Below are 20943 nucleotides of genomic sequence, written 5' to 3'. Positions count from 1 at the left end.
CAGCAGACACATTCCTCTGCAGAAATGCTTGCTCTTGGCATGAAATCCAAATGGATTTTGTCACAAAGTAATATCAGGCAGTGTCTACTGGTGACAGAGTTTTGATAATCAAAATGGACACACCTTTAGGAAATGCTTTCTTGCTGCCGGGTCTGTGTGTGGTGTTGGCATGGAGATTACCAAGTGCCAGTCCCTGCTTCAGGCAGCTCACTGTCTAGAGCAGCACTGTCCTATGGAACTTTCTGTGATGATGGAAATGTTCTTTATCTGCGCTGTCAAACACAGTAGTTACCAGCTGCATATGGCTATGAAGCGTTGAAATGTGGTTAGTGCAATAAAGGAGCAGAATTTTTAAAAATTATCGAATGCTAATTTTAATTTAAAAGGCCACATGTGGCTAGTGGCTACCATGTTAAGTGGGGCGAGTCTATAGAGAGGACACACAAAAACACTTAACTGGAATGGCTGTACTTTCAGGATGAACTCAGTGGAGTGGATAGCAACAACAGAGGAGGGAATGATTAATCAAATCCAAATGAAAGGCTCCTTAAGGGGCCCATCAGATGGTCTCTCTCAAGGATCAGACGTTTCAATCAGGTATTGGTAGGTGCTGGATCACAGCCAATTCAGGGTGGCATTCTCTAACAAGGGCAGCTGTGCCTTGTTTTACAGCCTTTATTGAAGTGCACCCTTAGCCTTAGCTTTAGATGCCAGTCCTGTTGGGTCAAATTGCAACTTGAGGTCAAGCTTGTGTTCCTTCCCAAAGGGACAAAATCTACTCCAAGACAGACTTTGGCTGTTGGAGTGTCTGTGGGTAGAAACAGCACTTTTCTTATGAAATTAATCTTCTCAAGGACATGCACAAGTCCGTGGGCAACATTTCCAAAGGACGTTTTCAGACAAGTATTACCAGCTCATTACGTGCTTTTTACATTAAAAGGAATTCTTGGTGGCCCTCTGCAGTGGAAGTAATTTTCTGCTGAATACTTGAATACTGGCTGCCCAGATACTGGGATTGGGGGTTGTGAATTGAGCCTGTGGTGAATCAGCTGTTTCTAATGCGTGTTGGTGCCAGAGGGTTAGTCTGTGTCACTAACACAGAGGATTGTGGTCTGCCTGCATCCAAAACTGAGTTTAGTTAATAGATTGCATAGAAGGGGTATAGAACATGACACTGTTTTGCACCTTTTGAGGTGCATTATGTCTCCTGAGAATATTTCTTCTGAACTTGATTTTAGCAGCTGTGCTTGCTTGTGGGCTTAGAAGACATCTTAATAGCTCAGGATCTAGATTGAAATTGGTTTTATCCACAGATAGTTTGAGTCTGTTGAATCCAAGGTCAACAAGGGATGCGTACATAGCACAACACTGTGTGATGTTCCTCTTAGCATATTTACCTGATGACCTGTAGCAGGATGTATCAGCAAGCGGTAGGGGGAATGGCTGAGGCTAAAAACGTCTTATTATTGTGTAAGATGTAATTTCAGGGAACCTATTTTTGCAATTCTTGGGTGAGGAAGCAGAGATAGAGATTTGAAGGAAGACCCAGTGAGATGGTAGGTTTATGGCTTTGGAGGGATTGATGCAGAACTTTTAGGAGAAATACACGTACATGGATCGAAAACAAAAAGGCAGAGAAGAGTTTAAATTAATTGTAAAATGCTCCCTCTCCCTTCCCCTGACCATTACTCTCATTCCCTAAACATAACTACTGTTACCAGTTTCCGTGTGTAAACTTCCAGAAGATGTTTGTGGATATAGATATGGATACACACACACAAATGGAAAAATTCTTCTCTGCACTTTGCTTTATTTATTAGTGTATTGTGGAGATCTCTCGCATGTCACTATTATAGGCTTATCCCATTCTTTTTAACAGCTACACAATCATTAATTGTATGGAAGAACCGTATTTCATTTCACCATTCATCTTTGCTGAACACTTGGGCTGTTTCCATTTCTTTTTCCTGTTATAAGCATCCTTGTCTATACTTCTTTGGGTACATGTTTCTAGTATTTTTCTGTAACAGGTACCTAGAAATGGAACTGCTGGGTTGAAGTATTTGCATATTTTAATTTTTTAATGTTGAAATAATTATAAACTTTCAGAAAATCGGCAAGTACAGTGCAAGGAACTTTTTTTTTTTTCCCACCAAGCCACTTGAGAGTAAATTGGTTACCTAATACCTTATCACCCCCACCCCCAATATATTAGAGTGCATTTCCTACAAATAAGGACATCTTCTTACATATGTACAATGCAGCCATTGAATCAGGACACTAACCTTGATACATTATTACCACTTCATCCTCAGACCCCATCCAAGTTTTAACAATTGTCCCTATAATGTCTATTATTAATACAAAGAGTTCTTGACTGGGTGCGGTGGCTCATACCTGTAATCCCAGCACTTTGGGAGGCTGAGGCAGGCAGATTGCTTGAGCTCAGAAGTTTGAGACCAGCCTGGGCAACATAGTGAGACCCCATCTCTACAAAAAATACAAAAAAGTTAGGCATGGTGGCATGTGCCTGTGTTCCTAGCTACTTGGGAGGCTGAGGTGAGAAGATCGCTTGAACCCAGGAGGTTGAGGCTGCAGGAGCCATGATTGCACCACTGCAATCCAACCTGGGTGACAGAGCCAGACCCTGTCTCAAAATAAAAAAAGAGTTTATATATGTTGTTCACCTAAATTTTCTAGATTTATCACATTTTCTGTATGGGTATGTGTTCTCCCCACCCCACGTCCGTGTGTGTGTGAGTGTATGAATTTCCTGAACCATTTCAGAATCAGTTGCAAACATTAGATCCCTTTCCATCTTTCCTTCTTTCCTTCTTTCTTTTCTTTTCTTTTTTTTGTTTTGTTTTTGAGGTAGGGTCTCCCTCTGGCACCCAGGATAGAGTGCAATGGCATTGTCAAGGCTCAGTGCAGCCTCAACCTCCCAGGCTCAAGTGATTCCCCAACCTCAGCCTCCAGAGTAGCTGGGAGTACAAGCATGTGCCTCCATGCCCAGCTAATTTTTTTTTTTTTTGAGACGGGGTCTTGCTGTGTTGCCCAGGCTGGAGTGCAGTAGTATGATCATAGCTCACTGAAGCTTTGACCTCCTGGGCTCAAGTGATCCTCCCATCTTAGCCTCCAGAGTAGTTGGGACTACAGGCATGCACCACCACACCCAGCTAGTTTTTTTGATTCTTAGTAGAGACGAGGTCTCACTATGTGGCCTTGGCTGGTCTTGAACTCCTGGGCTCAAGGAGTCCTTCCACCTCAGCCTCTCAAAGTGCTGGGGTTATAAGCATGAGCTACCATTCCTGGTAGCTAATTTTTAAATTTTGTTGTTGTTGTTGTTGTTGTTGTTGTTGTTCAGACGGAGTCTCACTATGTTACCCTGGCTGGTCTTGAACTCCTGGGCTCAAGCAGTCCTCCTGCTTCAGCCTCCCAAAGTGCTGGGATTACAGGCATGAGCTACTGCACCAAGCCTATACCTGTTACCTCTTGATACTTCAGTATGCAATTTCTAAAAACAAGGATACCCTCCTCCTGACTACAGTATTTCCATCGAGACCAGAAATTGACAGTGATCAGTATTATCATCTATCTGGTCTACAGACCTAATTTAACTTTGCTGATTGTCCCAATAATGGCCTTTATAAGTTCAGGATCCAATCCAAGATCACCTGTTGGATTTAGCTGTTATAATTTCCCTAATCTCAAGGATTGCAAGCTCTCACTACTTTCTTGTTCAGTGCTGATTTTGCCTCATGTGTTTTGTTCATTTTATGATTTACAGTGGAAAGGCGGGTCTGATCCCAGTTATTCCCTCATAGCAAGAAGCAAAAGTCTCCCTTAGAATTTTGGAAGCTAGGTTTTTAAGTGCCATAACTTTTATTTACTGGTATATTATATGCTTTATTTCCATAAAATATTGCTCTTTTCCTCCTTTGAGCTTTGGGTCTTGAATTTTATTTTATATTAATATCATGTCTGTTTCCTTCCTGTTAGTGTTTGCCTGGTATATATTTCTTCATTCTCTACATTTTTTTTTTTTTTTGCCATTTTGTTTTAAATGTATATTTTATCAGTAGCCTATAGTTAGATATCTTTTAATCTCATTTGTCTTTTAATGGGAGTTTTAACCTATTTACACCCCCCCTTTTTGTTTTTTTACTGATATGATTATACATATTCCTATGTTAAAGTTCATGTTTTCCGCTGGGCATGGTGGCTCACGCCTGTAGTCCCAACACTTTGGAAGGCCAAGGCGGGAGGATTGCTTGAGACTAGGAGTTGGAGACCACCAGCCTGGGCAACATAGTGAGACTCCATCTCTACAAAAAAGAAACCCAAAAAGTTTGTTTTCTATTTAACATAGTCCTTGCTGCTGCTGCTTCTTTTTTTTTTATTTTTACCTCTGGTGACTTTTGGGTTGACTTGAGTTTTGGTTGTTCCTGTTGTCCTTTTATTTTTTTCCCCTTAAATGGTTTCGAGGTTGTGTATGCTATATCTCTTCATTTAGCAGTTGCCCCTAATTGGTTTTGCTATAGGAAATTGATTTTTTAAAGTTTTATTTTGGAACAGTTAGGTATACAGAAAAATTGCAAAGCTAGGACAGAGTTCCCATATGCTTCATATCCAGTTTTCCCTATTAACATTTTATATTAGTAGGATGCATTTGTCACAGTTAATGAACCAGTATAGATGTACTGTTATTAACTAAAGTCTGTACTTTATTCAGATTTCCTCAGTTTCTGTCTAAAGTCCTCTTCTGTTCCAGAATCCAATCCAGGATCTAATCTAATCCCATGACTGTTAGTCATTACGTCTTCTTAAGCTTCTCAGGCTATGCCAGTTTCTCAAACTCTGTTTGGTTTTAATGACCTTGATGATCTTGAAGATTGGTCAGGTATTTTGTACAGCACCCCCTAGTCAGGATTTATCTGATGTTTTTCTCATGATTAGACTGGAGTTATGGGGTTTTGAAAGAAAGACCACATAGGCAAAGTGCCATGCGCATCACATCCTGTCACATTATATCAAGGGAACATACTGTCAACAGGACTCATCATTGTACATGTTGACCTTGGTCACCTGGCTTAGGTAGTGTTTGTCAGGTTTCTCCTCTGTAAAGAGTAAAGCTTTTTTATCCCCCCTTTATCATACTGTAATCTTTGGAAGGAAGTTACTATGTGTGGCCAATACTCCAGGAGAGACAGATATCTACAGAAATGAATTTGAATTATTCTGTATGAGAGATTTGTCTATTCTCTCTCTTTTGTTTATTTATGTAATCACTTATTCATTCAGCATGGACTCGTGTATACTTATTTTATACTTTGGGTTATAACCGAATACTATTTTATTTTGTTCTTCAAATTGTTCCAGCTATATCCGTCCTGAAAAAAGTCTTTACAAATTTGTTCTAGCCATAGCCATCGGGAGCTCTTTCAGTTGATTCCTGTGCCCCTTTGACAGATACCAATTGATGTGATTTTAAAATACTTGCAGGCCGGGTGCGGTGGCTCACGCCTGTAATCCCAGCACTTTGGAAGGCTGAGGTGGGTGGATCACTAGAGGTCAGGAGTTTGAGACCAGCCTGGCCAACATGGTGAAACCCTGTCTCTACTAAAAATACAAAAATTAGCCACGCATGGTGTTGGGCACCTGTAATCCCAGCTACTCGGGAGGCTGAGAGAGGAGAATTGCTTGAATCTGGGAGGCGGAGGTTGCAGTGAACCAAGATTGTGCCGTGGCACTCCAGCCTGGGCGACAAGAACAAAACTCCCTCTCAAGAAACAAAACAAAACAAACAAACAAAAAAACTTCCTTACTTCCTGGCACCTCAAGATGCTTCAAAACTCAAGCTCATCTTATATATTTTCTGTCACAGTCAAATCAGTCAAGGAGCCCTGGTTCCCTTTATTGAAGAGTAGGATTAGAGACGAAGACCTGGGTGCTAGATGTGCTCATTGCTACAGGGTGGTGTTGCTTCCAGCCCCTCTCAGTTGACAGAGCAAGGGAATATATGTCTTTATACTAACCCATATATATACTCATGTCTATAAATATTTCTGTATATAGCTATCTGTATATAGTCATGTGCCACGTGGTGATATGTTGGTTGACAGACCACATATACGATGTTGGTCTCATAAGATTATAATACTTTATTTTTACTGTGCCTTTTCTGTGTTTAGATACACAAATACCATGGTGTTACAGTTGCCTACAGTATTCAGTACAGTCACATGCTATACAGGTTTCTAGGCTAGGAGAAATAGGCTGTACCATACAGCCTAGGTTTGTAGTAGGCTACACCATCTAGATTTGTGTAAGGACACCCTATGATGTTTGCACAACAAAATGGTAGAAGTCTAACAAACACATCTCAGAACATATCCCCATTGCTAAGCAACGCATGACTATATGTTAATATTAAGCTAGGCCGGGGATGGTGGCTCACACCTGTAATCCCAGCACTTTGGGAGGCTGAGGCAGGCAGATCACCTGAGGTTAGGAGTTCGAGACCAGCCTGACCAACATGGAGAAACCCCGTCTCTACCAAAAATACAAAATTAGCTGGGTGTGGTGGCGGGCGCCTGTAATCCCACCTACTTGAGAGGCTGAGGCAGGAGAATCACTTGAATCTGGTGAGTTGAGATTGCACTATTGCACTCCAGCCTGGGCAACAAGAGCGAAACTCCATCTCAGAAAAAAAAAAAAAAATTAAGCTAAATACGATTTCGTGCTTAGCTTAAAGTCTCCTACTCTAATCCATTTTTATATGGGTCATTTTAGCCTGCCTCTGTTATCTGTAACCTCTCTCTCATAGTGAGAAACCTGGCTCCCACCATCCCCTATCCATTTACTTATTTGGTCAATTCCAGTATGCATGCATAATGGTTTGCTTGAGAACTAATAAGCTATACACCCTTATGACAAACTACGTGCGCATCTAGAGGGAACATTAGCTCTCAAGTTCAGTAGGACACTGGGTTGGGCAGATGGGTCCACTTGTGAGGACAAATTCTGTTGTGAAAACGTTTTCCCCAGAGCTTTTTCAGTTATGTGTGATTAGTCAGAGCCTCTAGTCTAGGTGGGGTGCTGGCGATCGGAGAGAAGGTACCCTGGATTGACAAAATATAGAGTAGCCTTTGTGAGACCTGGGGTGGGGTGGGAGAACTTGGCCCCTCATCAGTGGAGCTGTGGGCTCCAATGACCCCTCTTACTTCTCTATGGAGAAGGTTTTCTGTGAGATAGTACTTCATGTTCCAAACACCTGAGCCTTCAACATTCTAGTGGACTGAAGCTTGGGGTTTTGTTTTGTTTTTATTTTTTTATTTTTATTTTTGATAGGGATAGATAGGTTGAGGAAGGCTATCAGCTCAGTATATCTTTGGGTGGCTTTGACAGATTTCCCTTTTGTGGAGTTACATTCATGACACTGTCTAAAGGACCATGAACATTTCAGGAGAGAATTTCAGTATTATTTTGTTTCATACAAAGCCAAATTTTTAAATCTTTGTTTTGTTATCATTTTTTTTTTTTACAGACAGGGCCTCACTCTGTCGCCCATGCTAGAGAGCAATACACAGTCATAACTCACTGTAACCTCAAACTTCTAGCCTCCAGTGATCCTCCTTCCTCAGCCTTCCAAGTAATTGGGACTACAGGCGTGCACCACCATGCCTGGCTAATAAAAATCATTTTTAACATTTATTTTTAATTGACAAATAATCTTTGTATATATTTATAGGATACAATGTGATGTTTTGGTCTGTGTATATATTGTAGTAAGATTCATTCAAACTAACTAACATATCCATTATCTCACAAGCTTATTTTGTTGTAGTGAGAATGGTAAAAGTCTATTAGCAATTAAAAAGTATATAATACATTATTATTAATTGTGGTCACTATGCAGTGCAGTAGGTTGCTAAAACTTAATTCCTCTTGTCTAACTGAAGCTTTGTATTCTTTAATCAACACTTTCCCTTTCCCCATACCTCTCCCTCCCCTCAGCCTCTGGTTAGCTACCTTTCTACTGTTTCTGTGAGATCAACTTTTTTAGATTCCACATCTAAGTGAGATCATACAATATTTGTATTTCTGTGCATGGCTTATTTCACTTAGCATAATGTCCTTCAGTTCCATCCACATTGTCATGAATGACACAATTTCCTTCTTTTTAAAGGATGTATAGTACTCCGTTTATATATGTACCACATTTTCTTTATCCATTCATTTGTTGATGGGCACTTAGGTTGCTTCCATACCTTCACTAGTGTAAATAAAACCAAAATGAACATGGGAGTACATATAGCTCTTCAAAATAGTGATTTCAATTATTTTGGTTTTTTTTTTTTTTTTGAGACAGAGTCTCGCTCTGTTGCCCAGGCTGGAGCACAGTGGTGCAATCTCGGCTCACTGCAAGCTCCGCCTCCCGGGTTCACGCCTTTGTCCTGCCTCAGCCTCCTGAGTAGCTGGGACTACAGGCGCCCACCACCACGCCTGGCTAATTTTTTATATTTTTAGTAGAGACGGGGTTTCACCATGTTAGCCAGGATGGTCTCGATCTCCTGACCTCATGATCCGCCCGCCTCGGCCTCCCAAAGTGCTGGGATTACAGGTGAGAGCCACCACGCCTGGCATTCCTTTGGATATTAATGCATGCACAGAACTGGGATTGATTTCTGAATTATATGATGATTTTATTTTTTGTTTTTTTGAGGAACCTCCATACCATTCTCCGAAATGGCTATACTAATTTACATTCCTAACAATATGTGCAAGTGTTCCCTTTTCTCCATATCCTCACCAACAAATATAATTTGTCTTCTTGATAATAGCCATTCTAACAGATGTAAGATGACATCACATTTTTGTTTGTTTTTGTTTTTGTTTGGTTTTGTTTTTTGAGACGGTGTCTCACTCTGTCACCAGGCTAGAGTGCAGTGGTGATAGCTCAGCTCAGTGCAACCTCTGCGTCTCTGGTTCGAGAGATTCTCCTGCCTCAGCCTCCCGAGTAGCTGGGACTACAGGCGCATGTCACTGCGCCCAGCTAATTTTTGTATTTTTAGTAGAGACGGGGTTTCACCATGTTGGCCAGGATGGTCTCAATCTCTTGACCTCGTGATCTGCCTGCCTCGGCTTCCCAAAGTGCTGGGATTACAGGCATGAGCCACCACGCCCGGCCCACATTTTGGTTTTAATTTGTGTTTCCCTGATGATTACAGATATTGAGCATTTTTTCATATACCCGTTGGCCATTCATATCTCTTCTTTTGAGAAGCTCCTTTGCCCATTTTTAACTGGGTTATTTGTTTTCTTGCTATTGAATTGAATTCCTTATATATTTTGGATATTAACCCCTTTTCAGATGTATGGTTTACAAATATTTTCTCCCAATCCATGGGTTGTCTTTTTACTCTGTTGTTTCCTTTGCTGTGCAGAAAGTTTTTAGTTTCATTCAGTCTCATTTGTCTACTTTCACTTTTGTTGTCTGTGCTTTTGGAGTCTTATCTAGGAAGTGGTTGCCCAGACTAATGTTGTGGGACTTTTTCCCTGTGTTTTTTTCTAGTAGCTTTGCAGTTTCAGGTCTTGCGTTTAAGTCTTTTATTCATTTTGAGTTAATTTTTGTATATGGTATGAGATAGGGGTCCAGTTTCATTCTTCCGCATGTAGATATCCAGTTTCCCTACATCATTTACTGAAGAGACTGTCATTGTTGGAGATCAATTAACTGTAAATATTTGATTTGATTTTGGTGCTTTCTATCCTGTTCCATTAGTTGATGTGTCTGTTTTTATGCCAGTACCATGCTGTTTTGATTACAATAGCTTTACAATATATTTTGAAATCAAGAAGTGTGATGCCTCCAGCTTTGCGCATTTTGCTCAAGATCGCTTTGGCTATTGGGGGTCATTTCTGGTTCCATACAAATTTTAGAATTGTTTTTTCCATTTCTGTGAAAAATGACATTGGAATTTTGATTAAAAATTACATGGTATCTGTAGATCACTTTGGTCAGTATAGACATTTTAACAATATTCTTCTAATACACGAACATGGAATATATTTTCATTTGTCTTTTTAATTTTTCATCATTGTTTTATAGTTTTCAAGGTACAGGTTAGGAGGTATGGGTCTTTTACCTCCTTGGTTAAGTTTACTACTCAGTAGACTGAAGTCTATTAATATTTGCTCTGTATATTTAGGTGCTTCAATGTTGGGTGTGTATATATTTACAATTGTTATACTTTCTTAATGAATTGACCCCTTTAGCATATAATGACCTCCTTTGTCTCCTTTTACAGTTTTTGACTTTAAAAATCGATTATTTTTTTTTTTACTTTTATTTTCAGTTCAGGGATACATGTGCAGGTTTGTTATATAGGTAAACTTGTATCATGGGGGTTTGTTGTACAGATTATTTCCTCACCTGGGTAATAAGCCTAGTACCCATTGGTTATTTTTCCTCATCCTCTCCCCCTCCTACCCTCTGCCCTCCAATAGGCCCCAGTATGTGTTGTTCCCTTCTGTGTGTTCATGTGTTCTCATCGTTTAGTCCCACTTATAAGTGAGAACATGTGGTACTTGGTTTTCTGTTCCTATATTAGTTTGCTAACAATACTGACCTCTATTTTGTCTGATATAAGTATAGCTACCACCACTCACTTTGGGTTTTTATTTGCATGGAATACCTTTTGTTATTCCTTCACTTTCTAAAGGGAAATGACCATTTCTAGGGAGTATTTCATTATTACTTTATTTTATGCAAAGATAGTTTAATTTTTTTTTTTTTTAACTTTTAGGATCTGGGGACTTTGATGATTTTAACCTGGAGGATGCAGTGAAAGAAACTTCCTCAATAAAGCGTGAGTAGTAGATCAAACAAACTATTAAAAACAAACAACAGTGATTAATGTGTATCATCCACTCAGAATATATGCGCAAGAAAAACAATATATTTTACTTCATCAGATGAAATATGGATAGTGGCTGGGCACAGTGGCTCATGCCTGTAATCCCATCACTTTGGGAGACCAAGGCGGGAGGATCACTTGAGGTTGGGAGTTCGAGACCAGCCTGGCCAACCTGGTGAAACCCCGTCTCCACTAAAAATACAAAATTAGCCGGGTGTGTTGGTGCATGCCTGTAATCCCAGCTACTCGGGAGGCTGAGGCAGGAGAATTGCTTGAACCCGGGAGGTGGAGGTTGCAGTGAGCCGAGATCGCACCATTACACTCCAGCCTGGATGATGAAGCGAGATCTCTGTCTCAAAAAAAAAAAAAAAAGGAAAAAAAAAAGAAAGAAAAGAAATGGATAGTTATATTATTTAAAATAAAATTCAAATATTTAAATCCTTTGTTAAAAATACCTAACAATGTGTGATAACTGATATATCATTTTCTGTAGCTCAAGTCATAGCCCCTACTGGTGTGACATACCAGCAATGGCCTCCAAGGGCTGTCTTCCTTAACTCAGAAAAAAAGTTACTTTAAAGTGAATAAAAGATTTGTTTCCCTTTTAGATTGATTTTATAATGGCTTTTTTTTTTTTTTTTTTTGAGACAGGGTCTTGCTCTGTTGCCCAAGCTGGAGTGCAGTGGCACCATCTTAGCTTTACTATAGCCATAAACTCCTAGGCTCAAGTGATCCTCCCATCCCAGCCTTCCAAGTAGCTGGGACTATAGGTGTGTGCTACCACATCTGGCTAATTTTTAAATTTTTTTTTGTGGAGACAGAATCTCACTGTGTTGCCCAAGCTGGTCTTGAACTCCTGGCCTTAAGTGATTCTCCCACTTTGCCCTCCCAAAATGCTGAGATTATGAGCATTAGCCACCACACCTAGTCATGGCTTTTCTTAAAATGGAGTCTGTGTAGTTTCTTAAACGCTAAGCTTTGTTATCAATTTTCCTTTTTTTCCTTTCATTTTTTAACTTTATTTATTTATTTATTTGTTTGTTTGTTTGTTTTGGAGACAGAGTCTCGCTCTGTCACCCGGGCTGGAGTGCAGTAGTGCAATCTTGGCTCACTGCAACCTCCCCCTCCCGGGTTCAAGCAATTCTCCTGCCTCAGCCTCCCGAGTAGCTGGGACTACAGGCGCATACCGCCATGCCCAGCTAGTTTTTTGTATTTTAGTAGAGGGGATTTCCCCGTGTTGCCCAAGCTGGTCTCAAACTCCTGAGCTCAGGCAATCCGCCCGCCTCGGCCTCCCAAAGTGCTGGGATTACAGGTGTGAGCCACAACGCCCGGCCTCCTTAAACCATTCTTTCAAAAAATGATAACTACTTATAAAGTAAAGCCACGGTCTCCGTTGACCCTTCTCCCTTCTACTTCCGTGAGAACTACTGTAGTCAGTTTGGGGCATGTTGATCCCAATTAGTTTTCAATGCTGTTATGTACATCTATAGATAGAAATTGGTGGTTTTTTTGTTTTTTAATGTTACAGATGTGAGGCTCTTTCATTTAATGTGTATTGAAGTCCTTAGAGAACATGTCTATGTTGGTTTTTTTCCAGCTGCCTTAGGAAAGTACCACAAACTGGATGGCTTAAAACAACAGAACTTTATTCTCTCACAGTTCTGGATGCTACAGGTTCTACATCAAGGTGTTGGTTGGGCCACATTCTCTCTGAAGGCTCTAGGGAAGAATCTTTCCTTGACTTTCCCCACTTCTGGTGGCTCTAGGTGTTCCTTGGTTTGTGGTTGCGTCACTCCAATCTCTGCCTCTATTGTCACATGGTATTCCCCTTTCTGTGTCTCTCTTCTTTCTCTTACAAAGATGCTTGTTAGTGGGCTGAAGGCCCACCTAGATAATCCAGGATGATCTCATCTTGAGATCTTTCACTTAATTACATCTGCAGAGATCCTTTTTCCAAATAAGGAAATATATATTTATAGGTATATAGTATATACACACATACATATTTGTGTGCATATATATATATACACACACACACACACACACCCCTTATTCGTTTTACCACTGCATGGTATACCATAGTATGCATTCAGTAAATGTCTGAGTGCCAGCTGTGTTATCAGTTACTGTTTTAGGCTTTGGGGCTACAGCCATGAACAAATCACACACAAACCAAACCTTGTGGAACCAGCGTTCCAGTGGTATGGATTTGGCCATGACCCATATTGCCATTTCCTTACTGGCAGACACGTGGTTTATTTCATTTTTATGCAATTACAAATAGGGCTACAGCGGACATTCTTGTCCATGTTCTTTGTGCCCAAGTGCAGTGTGACTGCTAGGACCAAAGATATGTGTATTTTATATTATAAAAAACTCTGCCAAATTGCTCTCCAAAGTGGATTTGCCATTATGCACTGTTACTGATGTTGTTATAATAGTACCTGTTTTCCCAGACCCACGCCAACACTGGATTTTATCAATAAAAAATATTTTACCAATATGATGGGCAAAATAATATCTCATTGCTTATTATGCATTCTCCTGATTGTAGTCATATGGAGCATCATATATTTACTGGCTATTTGCATTTGCCTCTTTGGTAAATTTTCACATTCTTCCCCCATTTTTCTGCCAGATTGCTTGCCTTTTAAAAATGGGTTTATTAAGATCTCTTTGTATTATATATTGAGTTGAGAAAGTCAAGGGCTTTGGAGTCAGACTTCTTGGGTTGAAACCTTACCTCTGCCACTTGTGAACTGTCACCTTGGGTAAGTCACCTGACTTGTCTGCACCTCAGTTTCCTTATCTCTTACATGAAGATAATAAGAAGCCCTGCCTCCTAGGATCATTGTAAGGATGACATGGGAGGAGCCATGTGAAGCACTCAGCACAGTCCTTGGAACAAGGTGAGTGCTCAGTAAGCATTAGCCTTACTGTTGTTCTTTGACTGACTTGATTGGAAGGACTGACTGTGGCTGGACCTCTGGTGTAAGAGTCAAGCAGACCTAAATCGAGTGACAGACTCAACACAATTCCTGACAAAATCCCAGATGGATTTTTTGCAGAAGTGGATAAGCTGACGCTAAAATTCATATGGAAATTCAAAAGACTCAGAATAGCCAAAGCAATCTTGAAAAATAAGAAAAAGATGGAGAACTTACACTTATCAATTGCGGCACTGACTATAGACCAAAATTATCAAGATAGTAGACTACTGTCTAGAGATCAATGGAATAGAACTGCGAGTCTAGAAGTAAACCCTTAGATCTATGGTCAGTTGATTTTTGACAAAGGTGCCAAGACCTATTCAAATGAAAAGAACAGTCTTCAACAAATATTGCTTAGGACCATAGGATATCCACATGCAAAAGAATGAAGTTGGACCGTTACCTCACACCATACACAAAAATTAACTCCAAATTGATCATAGACCTAGAAGTATAAATCTCTTAGAAGTTAATTTTTGTGTACGGTATGAGGTGAGCAGTTTGGGCATTATCAGGTCTTTCCTGGGCGTTCATGCTGTCCTCTGCATGCAGGTGGCCTCTAAGATCCTCAGGAAAATAAATACACTTAATGTATTAGCAGTGATGGTTTTAATGAAATCATTTAACATCTCCAAAACAAACAGGACCAAAAATCAAAACAAATTTGATAAGTATAAATAGACTTTCAATAAGGGTGTTAACTTCTTGATGGGAACTTTTTAAATCTCAGCATATCATACCTCCAATCGATAGGGACTTTTTAATATATAAAATCCCTTTTTGAGTCTTGTGTTGGCCCATCTGATCTTCCTCATCAGCACCCATCAGCCAGTGTGTCTGGGAACCTCTAGAACCACCTGTATGTGATGTATGTGGCTGAATGACAGCCCACAAGACCACATCATGCTGCCACCCTTTTTTCTATCTTAGCTTATATTTCTCATAACTGAGGTTTCAAAGAGATAGGCCTCTCTACCTCACCTTGGTCCAGATACTTATCTTGCAGAGAATGTTCTTCTCTGCACGTTGTGCATTCCTCTGCTTGTTTTAAAAATCCCTGAACCACCTAGGCCAGAGATCGTATCATAAATGGCCTTTATTTATTTATTCACCAATGTTTTTTGAGTGCCGGCTTGCTGCTAGGTGCTAGACCTAACAATGTGGAAGAGGTCAGTGCCCTTATGAATTGTTTTCTCTGGAAGGAGACATACAGTACCTAAAATATTTTCAGATATTGCTGAGTACTTTCAACCAAATTCAAGAGGGTGATGGGATAGCAAGGGCCCAAGATTAGGGGCAGTTACTTTAAATTAAGTGGTGAAGGCATCTCTGAGGAGAGGTAATGTGCAAGGAAGTGAGGAAGGAGTCTTCGAGGCCAAGAGATCAGTTGTAAGAGTTCTGAGGCAGAAAAGAGCCAGGTTTACTCTGTGGCCTGGAAGGCAGCCTGTGTGGCTGGAGTTTGGAGAATGCTGGAGAAAAGACAGAGAAGTTGTCAGGGGACAGATCATGCAGGATCTTACTAGTATATTCACAGGGTTGCACAACCATCACTACAGTCTGTTTTAGAACACTTTTATTACTTCAAAAAGAAACACTGTATCCTTTACCTATCACTTCCCAATCCCCTAATTCTTCTTGTTTCTACCCTTCACCCCCAAGCAACCACTCATCTCTTTCTGTCTCCATGGACTTCCCTATTCTGAATATTTCATATCATTGGAATCATTCAATATGTGGACTTTATGTTTATCTGCTTTCACTTAGTGTAATGTTTTCAAGGCTCATCCATGTTGCTTTCAGAGTCCTCCACCACTCTCACTATCTCTTCCTTTCTCTCTGTGTGTGTAATCATCTCATGGGGGAACACACTTCTGATTCTGCCAAATAAAACTTCTTATGAATGTCCCCATTCCCTGGGAATACCATGGGCCCTGTATTAGTCCATTTGTGCTGCCATAACAAAATGCCTTTGACTAGATAATTTATAAGTAACAGAAATATATTGCTCATAGCTCTGGAGGCTGGGAAGTCCAAGATCAAGGTGCTGGCATATTCAGTGTCTGGTGAGGGCTGCTTTCTGCTTCATAAATGGTGCCTTTTAGCTGTGTTCTCACATGGCAGAAGGGGCAAAAGGGCTACCTCAAACCTCTTTTATTGGGGCACTAATCCCTTTTGTGAGAATGGTGCCCTTTGTGACCTAATCACCTCCCCAAAGTCCTCACCTTTTAATACCATCAGTATGGGGATTAAGTTTCAACATGAATTTGGGGCTGGGTGGGGGGCACATATACATTCAGACCAAGCAGTTACCATTATTAAACCACACCTGGGGGAACCCACCCTGTTTTGTTTACTGTTTCGGTACAGCACAATATTACAGAGAATCACTCCTGGTCAGAGTGCCATATTGCGGGAAGCATTTGCTGAGCAGCTAAGAATTTTTTCTGAGTTTGTCATTTTGAGAAAGTCTTCACAGAAATGGGTCTCTTTATTTTAGGAGCTAACTGTTTTGATGAAGTTGACCTACTATTCTTAGTCCTTGATAAGTAGACTCTTCTCATCTCAATTACGAATAAGAAATCCCATTTAAAGACTTACAACGTGAAAATCTGTAGTTAATAGTTTCTAAAAATGTGCATAAATTGAACATTTTTTGTTCTACATCAATGCAAGCTCAGGCTCTGGCAGAACAACTGATTCCACATGCATGTAGGCACTGCTCTCTCTTGAATGGCACCTGCAGATCTTCAGAGAAATGAGACTTTTCCAGAAACTGGGCATTGCAGGGCAGAACTGCACAAGTAATCAAGACTGTGTGGAACTATTTGGTACTGTAATTAAGACTGTGTGGTACTGGCATCACATAGGTCAATGGGACAGAATTGAGAATCTGAAAATAAACCTTTATATTTATGGTCAGTTAATTTTCTTTAAGACAGATAAACAAATACTTTTACACAAGAGTTGTTTGAGTCATGCAAATTTTAAGCTAATATTTACGTAAGTGGCACTTGCTTTTCTGGAACTTGCTCAAATAATGGTTTCAGTAATTCCTCTTTTGTACCTATCTGTATCATAATATAATTATACATAAATAAACTCATTTGGACAAGTTGTACTCTTGCATTTTACTGGTACAAAGTCAAATGGAAATTAGAGACAAAATTATCTCTAAACTGATGATGAGATAGATTAAATATATACATACATACATACACATAATGACTACAGATTATCACATGTGGTTCTGTTACCATACATATCCATCCACTGGGGTGTGTGGTCTTCACAGTGAGGTATGAGTTAGGGTACCCAAAATCTTCTTAAGGAGTAGTGTGCAAACATTATCATTTTAAGGGAAAGACTTCCCGTATTCTCAACTTCCAAATATAGTTTTTACTAAAACAGAACTGCAACAACCCCCTTGCTATGGTTTGAAAGTTTTTCCCCTCCAAAATTCATGTTGAAATTTAATTCCCAATGTAACAGTATTGACAGGCAAGGTTTTGTTTTTCTTCTTCTTTTTTCTAAAAATGAGACAGGGTCTCGCTATGTTGCCTAGGCTAGACTTGAACTCCTAGGCTCAAGTGATCCTCCCACCTCCGCCTCCTGAGTAAGAGGTGATTGGGTCATGAGGGTTCTGCCCTCATGAATGAATTAACCCATTCATGGATTAATAGGTGAATGGATTAGTAGGTTATCATGGGAGTGGGACTGGTGGCTTTATAAGAAGGGAAAGAGAGACCTGAGCTAGCAACCAGCCCCACTTGGCATGTGATATCCGGTGCCACCTTGAGACTCTGCAGAGAGTCCCCACTTGCAAGAAGGCCCTCACTCACAAAATACAGCACCTCAACCTTGGACTTCTCAGCCTCTATGACTGTAAGAAATAAATTCCTCTTTTTTATAAATTACCCAGTTTCAGCTGGGCGCAGTGGCTCACGCCTGTAATTCCAGCACTTTGGGAGGGTGAGGCAGGTGGATGACTTGGGGTCAGGAGTTTGAGACCAGCCTGGCCAACATGGTGAAACCCCGCCTCTACTAAAAATACGAAAATTAGCTGGGCATGGTGGCACATGTCTGTAATCCCAGCTACTTGGGAGGCTGAGGCAGGAGAATCACTTGAACCTGGGAGGCGGAGGTTGCAGTGAGCCAAGATTGCGCCACTGCACTCCAGCCTGAGCGACAGAGTGAGATTCCACCTCAAAAATAAATAAATAAATAAATAAATAAATAAATAACCAACCAACCAACCAACCAATCAACCAACCCAGTTTCAGGTATTCCGTTATAAGCAACAGAAAAAAGACTAAGACATTGTATTAGTCCATTCTCATGCTGCTAATAAAGACATACCTGAGACTGGGTAATTTATAAAGGAAAGAGTTAATTGACTCATAGTTCAGCATGGCTGGGGAGGCCTCAGGAAACTTACAGTCATGGTGGAAGGAGAAACAAACATGTCCTTCATATGGAAGCAGCAAGGAGAAGTGCAGAGTGAAGGGGGAGAAAAGCTCCTTATAAAACCATCCAATCTTGTGAGAACTCACTATCACAAGAACAGCATGAGGGTAACCGCCCCCATGATTTAATTACCTCCCACTGGGTCCCTCCCATGACATGTGGGGATTATGAGAACTACAATTCAGGATAAGATCTGGGTGAGAACACAGCCAAACCATATCAGACATCCTTCTTTAAAAAAATAATTTATTGAGGTAAAATCATACAATATAAAATTAACCTTTTTATTTTTAAAAATTATTGTGTATATTTGAGGTATATAACATGATATTGTGAGATGCATATACAACTTGATAAATAGTTACCCTAGTGAAGCAAGTTAATATATCCATCATTTCACGTAATTACCCATTTTACTGTTTGACAAGAACAGCAATATTTCATTTAGCAAAAATTCCAAATACAATACAATGTTATCAGCTGTAGTCCTCATGTTTTACATTAGATCGCTAGACTTGTTCATCTTATATATCTGCTACTTTGTATCTTTTCCCTTACTTATCGAGCAGTTTCTCTCTATTCTTTTATCCTCCCAACCCCAAATAACCACCAACCTACTTTCTGTATCTGTGAATTTATCCTGGATATTTTATATAAATGGAACTGGACAGCATGTAGCCTTTTGTGCCTGGCTTCTTTTGTGTAGCGTAATGTGTTGGAGGCACTTCCATGTTGTAGCGTGTATCAGTACTTCATTCCTTTTTATGGCGAAGTAATACTCCATTGTGTAGACATACCACAATTTTGTTTATCCACTCATCAGTTGATGGACATTTGGTTGTTTCCACCTCTTGGCTTGTGAATAATGTTACTGTGAACATGCTATATACACGTACTTGTTTGGATACCTGTTTTAAATTCTTTTTGATATATACCTAGGAGTAGAATTTCTGGTTACTATGGTCATTCTGTTTAACTTTTTGAGGAACTGCCAAATTGTTTTCTACAGTGGTTGAAGCATTTTACATTCCCATCAGTAATGTATGAGGGTTCCAATGTATCTACATCCTTGCCAACTTTTTTTTTTTTTTTTTTAATGAAAGCCATCCTGGTGGGTGTGAGGTGGGACCTCATTGTGGTTTTCATTTGCATTTCCCTGAAGACTAATGACTAATGATCTCTTTGTACATTTATCATACATATGATTTGCAAATTTTCTCCCATTTTGTAGGTCGTCTTTTCACTTTCTTGATAACGTTCTTAGATGCACAAAAATTTTAAATTTTGGTTAATGTGTAATTTATCTGTTTTTTCTTTTGTTGCCCATGCTTTGCATGTCATTGCTAAGTATCCATTGCCAAATCAAAGGTCATGAAGATTTACCCATATGTTTTCTTCTAAGAGTGGTTTTAGTTCTTATATTTAGATGTTTGGTCCATTTGAGTTAATTTTTGTATATGGTGAGAAGTATGGGTCCAGTTTCATTAGCCTATGGTTATCCAGCTGTCTGAGCACCATTTGTTGAAAAGACTGTCCTTTCTCCATTGAATGGTGTTGGCATCCTGTTGAAAATCAATTGACCATAAATATGAGGGTTTACCTCTAGACTCTCAATCCTGTAACATTGGTCTATATGTGTATTCTTAAGCTAGTTCCACGGTATTTTGGTTACTGTAGCTTTGTAGTAAGTTTTGAAATTGAGAGGTGTGACTCCTTCTGTTTTGCTCTTAAGATTGATTTGGCTATTTAGGGTCCCACGCAATTCCATATGGATATTAGGATTAGCTTGTCCATTTCTGCACAAAAGGCAGTTGGTATTTTGATGGAGATTGCACAGGATCTGCAGATTAATTTGAAAAATATTGCCACTTTAACAGTATTGAGTCTTGTAATCTATGGATGTAGGATTTCATTCCATTAATTTAGGTCTTTAATTTTTTTAACAGGGTGTTGTAACTTTTAGTGTACATTATACTTCCTTGGTTAAATTTATTTCTAACAGTTTTATTCTTTTTATTGCTATTATAAATGAAATTGTTTTCTTCTTTTGCTCTTTGTATTGATCATTGCTAGTGTATAGAAATACAGCTGATTTTCATGTATTGATCTTATATCTTGCGACTTTGCTGAACTCATTAGCTTTAGTAGTTTTTAATTGGTGTGGATTCTTGAGGGTTTTCTATATATGAAATCATAGCATCTGTGAATAGAGATAGTTGGACTTCTTCCTTTCTAATCTCAGAGAGTTTCTTTCTTTTTCTTGACTATTGCTCTAGTTAGAACTTCCATTACAGTGTTGAATAGGAGTGGTTAAGTGCTGATTCTAGGAAGAAAGCTTTCAGTCTTTCACCTTTAAGTATGCTGTCAATTGCAGATTTTTCAGATGCCCTTTATCAGGTTGAGGAAATTCTCTTTTATTTCCAGGAAGTTAACAGATGAGGCCAAAATAAACCATCTAAATGCTTTTAAAAATCCAATAGCCTAATTATCACTAAAAAGCACATACAGAGTAGACTCTGTATGTGCTTTTTAGCAGTAAGCAGAACAAAATGGGAAATTCTCTTCTATTC

The 20943-nt window shown here is 39.6% G+C and overlaps 1 protein-coding gene across 5 annotated transcripts in view; it reads left to right on the top strand.

Moving 5' to 3' along the window:
• Positions 1-20943, top strand: part of CD99L2 (CD99 molecule like 2) — a 210489-nt gene that overhangs the window by 142260 nt on the left and 47286 nt on the right. For all 5 annotated transcript variants that reach the window (XM_050775374.1, XM_050775378.1, XM_050775377.1 and 2 more), the window contains one exon: positions 10809-10871. In XM_050775374.1, the coding sequence (XP_050631331.1) occupies positions 10809-10871 (63 nt within the window). The remainder of the gene's footprint in view (positions 1-10808; positions 10872-20943) is intronic.

This window comes from Macaca thibetana, chromosome X (genome assembly GCF_024542745.1).
Source record: "Macaca thibetana thibetana isolate TM-01 chromosome X, ASM2454274v1, whole genome shotgun sequence".
NCBI lineage: Eukaryota > Metazoa > Chordata > Mammalia > Primates > Cercopithecidae > Macaca > Macaca thibetana.
The sequence above is the reverse complement of the archived record's forward strand: the minus strand, read 5'-3'. Positions and strand labels throughout refer to the sequence as shown.